Source organism: Microtus oregoni, unplaced genomic scaffold, assembly GCF_018167655.1.
Source record: "Microtus oregoni isolate MIOR12 unplaced genomic scaffold, Mior012 000004F_ref0000308, whole genome shotgun sequence".
NCBI classification, from domain to species: domain Eukaryota; kingdom Metazoa; phylum Chordata; class Mammalia; order Rodentia; family Cricetidae; genus Microtus; species Microtus oregoni.
Window position 1 is genome coordinate 9,579,690 of NW_024543063.1, and position 12,110 is coordinate 9,591,799.

General features: G+C 52.6%; 1 protein-coding gene across 1 annotated transcript; it reads left to right on the plus strand.

The window, feature by feature from the left end:
• The first annotated feature begins 1,450 nt into the window (after positions 1 to 1,450).
• Positions 1,451 to 4,923, plus strand: LOC121447122 (intestinal-type alkaline phosphatase 1-like). The gene is made up of 11 exons (XM_041650186.1): positions 1,451 to 1,564; positions 1,648 to 1,764; positions 1,852 to 1,967; positions 2,140 to 2,314; positions 2,383 to 2,555; positions 2,779 to 2,913; positions 3,005 to 3,077; positions 3,188 to 3,322; positions 3,409 to 3,600; positions 3,807 to 3,923; positions 4,007 to 4,923. Exons 1-11 carry the CDS (start codon positions 1,492 to 1,494, stop codon positions 4,441 to 4,443), a joined length of 1,743 nt encoding a protein of 580 aa, XP_041506120.1. The 5' UTR covers positions 1,451 to 1,491; the 3' UTR covers positions 4,444 to 4,923.
• Positions 4,924 to 12,110: the final 7,187 nt, after the last annotated feature.

A 12,110-nucleotide genomic window follows, 5' to 3' on the forward strand; every position in this document is an offset into this window, starting at 1 on the left:
CCAAACTGCCTAGCATTTTATTTTAATTATGTGCATGGGAATGTGCCTGTTTTTGTGTGTGGCGTGTGTAGACAAATTTAGGTGCCTGTGGACACCAGAGGCATTAGGTCCCCTTGGAGCTGGAGTGAGTCACCTGACCCGGGTTCTGGGGACCAAACTTGGGCCCTCTGCAAGAACAGTAAAAGTTCTTAACCTCTAAGCTGTCTCTTCAGCCCCACCGACCCTGTTCTTAAATGTTTATTAGTTTACAAAGAGGTTTTAATATGGCTTATCTTCAAATAACGTTTGTTTTTACTGTTTCTCTCTTCCCTTTCTTCCACATCCCCTCCCCTTCCCCTGTGCCCTCTTAACCCAGTGACCCCTCTCCACTTCTTTTTTTTTTTTTAAGTTTTTCGAACCCCTCTCCACTTCTACGTCACAAGTGACACTCTTCAATTTTGTTGTTTATTTGAGACAGGGCCTCCCTGAGTAACCCAAGCTATCCTCAAACTTAACCCTGTTTCTGACTCCCTAGAGCCAGGCTTGTGGAAGTCTGCCACACAGGCAGCTTGTGGAGCCCTGCTCTAATTCCTTTGGGTACGTACACAGAAATGGGATTGTTAAAAAAGCAGAAATACTTCTGAACCTGCCTCTTACTCCTTATCAGAGGTTACCTAGGTACACCCAGGGCAATGGATAATAGACTCACCCTTGGGCCCCACCTATCTGCCAGAGGGAACAGGGGTCAATCTCACCTACACAAGATTGAGGATCACTCTGAAAAATCCAGACAGTGCCACTTCTGGCCCAAAGCAGCAGTGCCACCCCAACCTTGTGTTCTGATCACAGGTTGAATGCACATAAAAGATACACACCCTGGGGTTTACAAGGCAGGCCCAGCACGCCACCAGGAACTGAAGGCATGGACAGGGCTTCCACTCGGGATTGTGCCATCAACACTATTAAGACCACGCAGCAGTCACTTTGGGGGTCAGGTCCCAAATGTATCACCTTCCTCAGGCAAGGCTAGTGAGAAGACAGTTGGAGGGCAGGGTAGTCAGGCCATTGTCTATGCTTATCAGTGGGTATCCTGGGTCTAGGGAATCAAATCCAGGTACTGGCCGAGGCTGGGTGCTTGGAATCCCACCGACTTTGAGCATCCGGAGCACAGCCTAGTTCCAGATGGCTCTCAAGAAATCTGAGAATCCCTGACAAGACACTCAAGAGTAGAGGGTGGCCCCAGCAGCACACAGCATGGGTGTTTTATCCAGGATCGCCCCCCTAACCTATCATCCAGCCTAGGGGGAGACACAGGAGCCTGACCCAGTCACACCCTAACAACCAGGCTTCAGTTCACAGGTCAGGGGTGGGGACAGAGTGACTTTGTATCTAGGGGAGGGACATGACCCTTTACAGCCAGAAACAAAGTCCTTCTCTGACTCGAGTCCAGACAGGTCAAATAGCAGTTGGTGCCTTGTTTTCTAGCCGCGCAACTTACCAGTAGCTCCAGTCATGCAGGGAGACCTGGTGCTGCTATTGTTGTTGCTGGGCCTCAAGATACATCCGTCCTTTGGTGTCATCCCAGGTAAGAAGGCTCCTTCCGGACTCTCACAGGATTAACCTGACATCCCCACTTGGACTAACCTAGGTCTGCTTCCTCTTGGCCAGCGGAGGAGGAGGACCCAGCCTTCTGGAACAAAAAGGCAGCAGAGGCCCTGGATGTTGCCAAGAAGCTGCAGCCCATTCAGACGTCAGCCAAGAACCTCATCCTTTTCCTGGGGGACGGTGAGTTTGCGAGGTCTGGCCACTCTGGGGTCCTTTGCTCTCCAAGCACCCTGGGGACTCAGGTCTGATAAGGTGTTGCTCCTTCAGGGATGGGGGTGCCCACAGTGTCAGCCACCAGGATCCTAAAGGGACAGTTGGAAGGCCATCTGGGACCTGAGACACCCCTTGCCATGGACCGTTTCCCATACATGGCTCTGTCCAAGGTGAGTACTGAGCCACATATCTGGGATGAGGGAGAAGAGGTTGGAAATGGTTGGAGGAGGAAGAATCTAGAACTGGAGCCCAAGTTGGCAACCAGAACAGTATGGGCATGTCCCAGGAAGACAGGACTAATGTCTACCAGTAGCACACAGCTGAGAGTGTCTCTGTCCCCAGACATACAACGTGGACAGACAGGTTTCAGACAGTGCGGGTACAGCTACCGCCTATCTGTGCGGGGTCAAGGCCAACTACATGACCATTGGAGTGAGTGCAGCAGCCAGAGTTGACCAGTGCAACACCACATTTGGCAATGAGGTCATCTCAGTGATGTACCGTGCAAAGAAAGCAGGTAGGTTGGTGCTGGGCTTGGGAGCTCGGGCAGGTCTGGATCACTGGGTGACATCCTATCATCTACAGGAAAGTCTGTGGGAGTGGTGACCACCACCAGGGTGCAGCACGCCTCTCCAGCCGGCACCTACGCACACACGGTGAACCGTAATTGGTACTCGGATGGAGAAATGCCTCCTTCTGCAGTTCAGGAGGGCTGCAAGGACATCGCCACACAACTCATTTCCAACATAGATATTGATGTGAGCTCCAAGAACCATGGGGAAGGCTGGACCAAGGGATGAACCTTGGACTGGCCAAAGTCCAAGGCATAAAATGTCTGAACTCCAGGTCCTCTAGTAGGGGGGTATGGAAAGCCCAGGAAAGGTATATCCCACAGATATGGTGGTGGCACAGGCATTGCATGTCAGGGGGTGCAGGACTCATAAAGCCCTAAGTCTATCTGTGCTGATTATCTGGCCAAAGGTGATTCTCGGTGGAGGTCGCAAGTACATGTTTCCCAAGGGGACGCCAGACCCTGAATACCCAAATGACAGTAGCCAATCTGGAACAAGGCTGGATGGAGAGAACCTGGTGGAGAAGTGGCTGAAAAATCACCAGGTGATATGGGTTCCAGGGGAGAGGCCAAAGCAGGGCCCAGGGCAGGACTGCACCCCAGGGCTGTGTGCTAAGACTGGCTCTGTCACTGCAGGGTGCCCGGTATGTTTGGAACCGCCAGGAGCTCATTCAGGCATCCCAGGACAGAACAGTGACTCACCTCATGGGTAATACCCTAGTTCTGCCCTGGCACCTCTCAGTGGGTCTGTATGTACCCCATGAACCCCCATCCCCACTTCCCAGCTTAGTGGTCACCATGGATTCCTGTACCTCTCAGGCCTCTTTGAGCCAACAGACATGAAATATGATATCAACCGAAACCCCTTAATGGACCCATCCCTCAAGGAAATGACAGAGGTGGCCGTGAGCATGCTGAGCAGGAACCCACAAGGCTTCTACCTCTTTGTGGAGGGTGAGTGGTTGTGCCTACGGGGAAAGAGGCAGGGCCAGGGTCCCAGAGCAAACTCAAGCATCTCCCCCATCACTGGCTTCCTGCAGGGGGTCGTATTGATCAAGGCCACCATGAGGGCACAGCTTACCTGGCATTGACTGAGGCTGTCATGTTTGACTCGGCCATTGAGAGGGCCAGCCAGCTCACCAGTGAGCAGGACACGATGATCCTCGTCACCGCTGACCACTCCCACGTCTTCTCTTTTGGTGGCTACACACTCCGGGGGACCTCTATTTTCGGTAGGGCAAAGGACAGTGTCAGGTGGTGTTCCTCAAGTATATGGATAACGTTGGGCCTCAGTTTCCTTGTCAAAATGTCACAAACAGCACCTGCCTTGTAGGGATCGGTGACCATTTAACTATTGAGCAGGCAAAGCGGTGAGCTTGCCTGAACTCCAAAAGCCGTAGTCAGTACAAGGACATGTTGTCTCCGTTCCTCCATGCAGGTCTGGCCCCACAAAATGCTCAGGATGGCAAAACCTACACCTCCATTCTCTATGGCAACGGCCCGGGCTACGCGCTTAGTTCAGGCGAACGGCCCAATGTCACCAGTCAAGAGAGTGGTAAGGGCCGCGGTGTTGCCTAACTGGGCCTGCAGGCAGAGAAGCCCAGGACGCTGCTCCTTCTGAACACCCTGTCTCCCTAGGTGACCCCTCATACCTGCAGCAGACAGCTGTACCCCTGTCATCAGAGACCCACGGCGGGGAGGATGTGGCGATATTTGCGCGTGGCCCGCAGGCACACCTGGTGCACGGAGTACAGGAGCAGAGTTACATCGCGCACGTCATGGCCTTTGCAGGCTGCCTGGAGCCCTACACCGACTGCGGCCTGGCGCCCCCTGCTGGCCAGAGCAGCACCATCGCCCCTGCTGGCCAGAGCAGCACCATCGCCCCTGCTGGCCAGAGCAGCACCATCGCCCCCGCTGGCCAGAGCAGCACCATCGCCCCCGCTGGCCAGAGCAGCACCATCGCCCCGACCAAAGTCACAAACAGCGCAGCAGGCCAGGCCACTGCACTGTTGTCCCTGAGGCTGCTGCTTAGTGCGCTGTTGCTGCTAGTAGGGACACGCATAGCGGCACCATGATGGTCCGGTGCCCTGCTAGGCTCCTCCCCAGTGTCAAACCGCTGGTCCCTTTCACCCCCACTCAGGGTTTCCTTTGCCCTATCAGTCCTGAGTTCTAGTCCACAACTCTAGTGGCCACCTCTGAGAAAACACTCTAGGCTTTATAACTTGCCCCGGGGCTTCTGCTTCTCAACTGTCTCTGGAGTGGGAGGTACCAAATGATACCCAAGAGGCCGAGGCCCAGGGTTGCCCTAGACTCTCCTTCACACCATCACCCTTCACAGGGACCCAAGGAACTTAGCTTTTCAGGTCTTGGCTTGCTCCCAAGAAATCCAAGCAGAGGTCCAGGAGGCCATGGGGTCTCGGCAAGCAGCCCAAAGCAGTCTTGGCTTCCCCCCTGCCCATCTCCAGCTACACATAGATACTGAACACGGGCTATTTCCTACCTTTGGGGCCTCCAATCTTTGAAGAGACATAATGACAATAAAATGAACTGTTACATAAGCCAATGCTTCCAGTACTTTCTAGTAAGAAAACCCTGGGCACCTGGGGCACACAGTGCAGGTGGGCAGGTGGGTAGTGGATCTTAGGAGGTTGGGGAGAGGCTGTCTGAAGAAGAGAGCAGCATGAAAGTGGACAAAGTTCAGTGAGCCATGACCTTCAGGCCCTGCCTTCCGACCAGAAGGTGCAGGTCTCCAGAGGGTCAAATTGCTAAGCCACACACACAGCTCATTCCTGGCCTAAGGACTCCCTAGCTGGAGAGGCAGGGCAGGGGGTGGAGCAAAGAGGCCCTGATGAGTGCAGCCTGGGGCTGCAGTGATGGTGAAGCTGCTCAGGTGGAGGTCAGGGGATGCCTGGACACCTAGCTCAGCGTTCGTACCCTGTCCTTCACCCAGAGCAGCCAGCAGGTGAGAGTGGCGGCTGGCCTGGCCCAGGCAGATGTGGTGGCGGCTCCAGGGGAGCATGCATCACTGCCTCCCTCTCTCAGGCCACATCCTGCTCAAGGTGGGCGAATGCCAGCGGGCTCTCCCAAGGTGGTAACACCTGCCCTGGAAAACATTTAGGCTCTCCACTTTACTATCCCAGGAGACAAGGGCAGCTGGGGGGGGGGGGGCAGGGGCGGGGCGGGGCACGACTCCAGTCTTCCCAGGCTCCCATGGGGCTGCAGTGAGCACCAGCTTGTGACCAGGGGGTCTGGATCCACCCTCCAGAGCTCCCATCTGCTTCCTGTGGTGCGGCTTTAGCAGAGATAGAAAGTTCAAAGGTCTGCCGGGCGATGGTGGCGCACGCCTTTAATCCCAGCACTCGGGAGGCAGAAGCAGGCGGATCCCTGTGAGTTCGAGACCAGCCTGGTCTACAGAGATACTTCCAGGACAGGCTCCAAAGCCACAGAGAAACCCTGTCTCGAAAAACCAAAAAAAAAAAAAAAAAAAAAAAAGAAAGAAAGAAAGTTCAAAGGTCACTGAGTAGGTAGCTCTAGGAAGGTGGTAGAGGGGCCCTGAGGCAAGGAGCTGCAGCGCAGGAGTGGAGGACCTGCAGCCTTCCCTGCGGTGCCATGCATGGAGCAGATGAGCTGGGACACCTGCTAAAGATACTGAGAAGCTAGCAGCTCCTCCTCATCTTCCTGGAAGATCTGGTCCAGCGGTCACTTTTACTGCAGCTGTGGGGCTCAGGACAGGAAACAAAGGACAGCGAGTACAGGATATCCAGGGACATGGAGGACCTTGACCATAACTGAGAAGATGACCCAGACAGAGTTCCAGAACCTCCTCACATTGCCGGTCCCTCAGGTCTGTACATCCCTCTGAGAGCTGATCTGCAGCTGCCCCAGGGGCACTTTGCTGTGCATGGCGATGACGTCTTGCTGAGGGGTGATATGCTTGGACACAGAGGTCTGGGGTGGAGAGCAGACTGGCCCAGTTCTTATCTGTGTGCCCTGTCCCTGCCCCAGAGATGGCCTCCCCCAGCTCCTGCGGCTCTAGAGCTGGCCTCCCCCAGCTCCTGCGGCTCCCGTTGGTTCGCCACTGCTCCAGCTTTTCCCCAATCCTACACAACATCTGCTTCTTCTGCTTCACATCTGCCTCCAGCAGGCCGAGCAGATGCTCCTAGGACACCCATCAGGATAGAGGCTCTTCCATGAGGTTGAGAGAGTGAGGGATCCCCCCGGGATCTAATCACCATCTCGATCGGGGCTACTGCCTCTCCCTCTGACTTCCTTACTTAGGAGGTGGATATCACAGATTCCAAGGCTCGACCTTGGAAATCTATTTACTATTTACTATTTACTCCCTCCTCCAGAGTTCTGCCTGAGCCCAGCTCCCCCTAGCTCCCCTCCCAGTACCAGGCCACCTGCTGGATTGCCAACATCTGGGGAGTTCCCAGGAATAGCACTCATATTCGTGTGCAGTGGGAAGAGTGTGTGTGGTCCAGCCTGACTGTGAAGAATACGGTCGCGCTGTCCATGTCCTGAGCCTCACTCAGCAGCCGGCTGAGGATCAGAGTCTTTGCAGCCAGTGCCATCAGCCCAAGTGTTCGGAGCACACACAGTAGTCACGGTAACGGTGCTCCGGGGGCTCCTTCGTCTTCTATGGGCTTCACTCCTGCTATGACAAGAAGATTCTCCATATAGTCCTAACTGAGCATGTGACCCTGCAGATGGCCAGGCCCCCACAGCTCTGTGGCGAGCACTCCTTTTGGTCCAACCATGAACACACTGTACCTAGCTGCTCAGTGGAGCGGCAATAGCCATGTGTGACAGACATGGAGGCCCTTCAGTCAGGAGGGTTGAGAAGGCCATGGACGTAGCTTGGTCCTTTCCCTTGGCTCCTTAAAGGCTGGGCAGACCTGGTCTGAGAGGAGAGATATCATACAAACAACGAGCGGATTCCTGGCTGGATGGGGGCTGACGTGGCTTCTAGACACAGCCCACCCAGTGTCGGATGCTCTGTATCAGCCTAACAAACCCCCGGTAGTCCTGTGGGCTCGGAACCTCTGATCACGAGGTCTGCTGTATGCAACAGCAGAGGGAGGAGGCAATGGCTCAGAGGTTAAGACCACTGGCTGCTCTTCCAGAGGTCCTGAGTTCAGTTCCCAGCAACCACATGGTTGGTGGCTCACAAACATCTATAGTGAGATCTGGTGCCCTCTTCTGGTACGAGGTAGGACACTGTACACATAATAAATAAATAAGTAAATACATCTATCTTAAAAAAACTTTCTTCCCTGCTCCCATATCCACCCTTCATCCATCCCAACCGTCCCATTCCCCCAAGCTCTCCCCATCCCCCCTTCTCACTTTTTTCTCCCCATATCTCCTTACCCTCCCACCTCCACCCCCCAGTTTCCAATTTTTGCCTGGCAATCTTGTCTCCTTCCAATATCCAGGAGGATAACTATATGTTTTTCTTTGGGTTCACCTTCTTATTTAGCTTCTCTAGGATCACGGATTATAGGCTCAATGTCCTTTATTTATGGCTAGAATTCACTTATGAGTGAGTACATACCGTATTCATCTTTTTGGGTCTGGGTTACCTCACTCAGGATAGTGTTTCCTATTTCCATCCATTTGCATGCAAAATTCAAGATATAATTGTTTTTTACCGCTGAGTAATACTCTTATGCATACATATTCCACACTTTCTTTATCCATTCTTCCATTGAGGGGCATCTAGGTTGTTTCCAGGTCCTGGCTATTACAAATAATGCTGCTATGAACATAGTTGAACAAATGCTTTTGTAGTATGATAGAGCATCTCTTGGGTATATTCCCAAGAGTGGTATTGCTGGATCCTGGGGTAGGTTGATCACGAATTTCCTAAGAAACCGCCGCACTGATTTCCAAAGTGGTTGTACAAGTTTGCATTAAGGGAGCCATTTTAGGGTTGTCAAGAGACTTGACTCTAGAGGTGTACCCAGGTGTCCATGGAGATGTCCCCAGCTAGATCCTTGGGCAGCTGAGGAAAGGGAGCCTAAAATGGCCCTATCCTTTAGCCATACTGATGAATATCTTGCATATCACCATAGAATCTTCATCTGGTGATGGATGAAGCTAGAGACAGAGACCCACATTGGAGCACTGGACTGAGCTCCCAAGGTCCAAATGAGGAGCAGAAGGAGGGAGGAAGTCAGGACTGAGAGGGGTGCGCCCACCCACTGAGACGGTGGGGATGATCTAATGGGAGCTCACCAAAGCAAGCTGGACTGGGACTGATGAAGCATATGATCAAACCGGACTCTCTGAACGTGTCAGACAAGAAGGGCTGACTGAGAAGCCAAGGACAATGGCACTGGGTTTTGATTCTACAGCATGTACTGGCTTTGTGGGAGACTAGTCTGTTTGAATGCTCACCTTCCTAGACCTGGATGGAGGGGGGAGGTCCTTGGACTTCCCACAGGGCAGGGAACCCTGACTGCTCTTTGGACTGGAGAGAGAGGGGGAAGGGGATGGGGGAGGGGGAGGGAAATGGGAGGAGGTGGAAATTTTTAAGTAAAAATAAAATAATAATAATAATAATAAAACAGAAAAAAAACCCCTTTCTTCAGTAGGAGGCAGAATGGTCACACGGCTTCTGCCTGTTCCTGGGGGGAGGCTGCCATGAAAGAAATGTAGAGAGTGCCTAGGGTACCTGCCTGGAGGTGTCCCTGTGCACTCTGAACCTTTTGGGGGTCCACATCTATCCCCAGCCCATGCCATGTGCTCCCTGAGTGTCGAGGACTGTCACCAAGCTCTTAGTGAGCTGTCCTGGAGAGACCCAGCGAGACAGAAGCAGTCAGGAACCATCCCTGCGCCTTCGCTTAGAGAATACATAGAATCAAAATAGATTTGTCAACCTTAAAAAGATAAAATATTACTGTAGGTCACAGAGGGAGTGGCCAAATGAGATCAGTCCAATTAACACCGAGGCTGTGGACTTGATTTTAGATGCAGCAAAAACTGGGTCATCTGAGCATTGCTGGTGGGCATGTGGAGTTGCAGAGCTATTCTGCAAAATTGTTCATCATCTCTTCAGTGGGCTGGGGTGTGGTTCAGCTGTCCAAGCATTTTTCTAGTATGCACGAAATCCTCGGTTTGATCCCCAGCACTGGGCAAGGTGGTATACGATCCTCCCACTCCTTGACCACACATTGAGTTCAAGGCCAGCCTGGGCTACAAGTGGCCCAGCTTCAAACTATCAGAAACTCAAAGTCAAATCAAACGAACCCACCCGAGGCTGACTGTGGTGGCATCTGCCTGTAAGTCCGTCAGATTAACTGTGACTCCAGAGATGGAGGCAGAAGATGAGGAGTTCAGAAGCAACCCCAGATCTACAGTGAATTTGAGGTCAGCCTGGGCTACATGAGACCCTGTATTAAAAACAAAACAGATGGGGTGCTGTGGCATCAACCTGAATTCAAGCATTTGGGAAGTGGAACCTGTAGGATCAGGAGTTCAAAGTCATCCTAGGTTACATAGCAAGTTCCTGGCTAGCCTGGGCTACATGAGACACTGACTCAACCAAACCAAGAACACAAAAGCAAAATCCCAAACAAACACTATCCAAAACCAGACATGAAAGTTGATCCCATTCATTCTACCATTTTGGAGTCTGAGGCAGGGGGATTGTTTTAAATTTGAAGACTACCTGGCTTCAGAGTGAGATTCTCTCTCTCTCTCTCTCTCTCTCTCTCTCTCTCTCTCTCTCTCTCTCAGTGTTTTGAGACAGGGTTTCTCTGTGTAACAGCTCTGGTTGTCTTGGAACTCACTTTGTAGATCAGGCTGGCTTTGAACTCTCAGAGATTTACTTACCTCTGCCTCCTCCTCAGTGCTGGGATTAGAGGGCCTGTGCCACCACGCCCGCCTGGGGTGACTTCACATCTCAAGCGCTGGCGTGAGAGTGCTGGGATTTCAAGGATGATCCATCTTTCACACACCTGATTTATGTAGCGATGGGAATTGAACCTGGAATTCCTGTGTGCTGCCACCTGAGCCACATTCCAGCCTACTGATCTCTATTTATTTATCTGAGATGAAAATCTCTGTATAGCCCTGGCTGGCCTGGTACCCACTTTGTAGACCAGGCTGGCCTTGAACTCACAAAGATCCACCTACCTCTACCTCCCGAGTGTGCCACCACTGCCCAGCTGACTGGTTGGTCTTGAGTCAATGTATTTGCTACAGCATAGAACAGCCTTCAATCTTCCCTCTTCCTGACGTGGATTAGAAGACCTGCTTTTACAACCTTGAGCCACCACGCCTACCTGGGTCCTGTTTCTGGTCCGCTCATCCATCCGTGGACGTGTGGCTTGTCCCACACCTCTTGGCTACTGTGAATAAGGCTGAACCTCATACAACAGGATCTGGGTTCTACGCTCTGAGGTGGGATCACTGCGACACAGAAATGCATTGAGCCTACCCTCTGGCTATAGACAGCTCCCAGTTCAAGCTAGGCGGCGGTGGCGCACGCCTTTAATCCCAGCACTCTAGAGGCAGAGGCGGGTGGATCTCTGTGAGTTCAAGGCCAGCCTGGTGAGTTCCAAAGCTACAGAGAAACCCTGTCTACAAAACCAAACCAAACCAAACCAAACCAAGCAAAACAAAAACAACAAAAAAGAGAGAAATCTCTCAGTTCTGAATCGTAGTCTACACCTGCAACCTGCAGATGCCCCGGGTCTCTGCAGAGTACTCATCTTGGGACCCTCTACCTGCCCAGGAGAACAGAGGTCCACACCATAGGTAAAACCGGCTTGCTCCTGAGGAAGATCCAGGCCTTGTCTGTTTTGGCTCAGGATCTTGCACAGCCTCTATTCCAGCTGTATTCAAACACACACAAAAGTAGCTGCCTCACAAACAAGGATCTATGGGACCTGCCAGCTCCATCTTTCCAATTCAGTATTCCTCCTGGCCAATGCTCTGGGATGGATACCTTACCTGCCCCAGTCCAGGGAGATGCAGTTAGGGAAACTATCTCTGGAACAACAACAACAAAAAAAAGTGATGGGGCCGGGCGGTGGTGGCACACGCCTTTAATCCCAGCACTTGGGAGGCAGAGGCAGGCGGATCTCTGTGAGTTCGTGGCCAGCCTGGTCTACAAGAGCTAGTTCCAGGACAGGAACCAAAAGCTACGGAGAAACCCTGTCTCAAAAAAAAAAAAAAAGTGATGGGTCCCCATGCAACAGAGTAAGCAGAGGGCTGGTGACCACCGCAGCATAAGGGCATAAGATTAGTGCCCTTCTCTCCGACCGAAGCTGCCCTCAGCCTCCCACCTAACCTGGGGGAGATGCCTGGGACCCACCTGCAGCCTCAGATTCAGGACATTGGCCTGGCCTTCTGTGCTCTGGCCCTTCCTAAACCAGACAAGCTTCAGTTCACACTGTAGGGTGGGGCTAGAGTAGAGCCTGAGGATTAGAAAAGGTCTCTGAGCCTTTCTTTCTTTCTGAGACAGGGCTTCTCTGTAGCTTTGGAGCCTCTCCTGGAACTAGCTCTTGTAGACCAGGCTGGTATCAAACTTACAGAGATGCGCCTGCCTCTGCCTCCCGAGTGCTGGGATTAAAGGCGTAGGCCACCACCGCCAAGCTTGATCTCTGAGCCTTTCAAACAGGAAGTAAGTCTTCCTCTATTTAAGGAGAGGCAGTCAGAGCCTCAGCTAGCATTCTGGTCTTCCAGGTTCTCCTTGCACGAACCTCCGAACTACCAGCAAACAGCCCCAGCC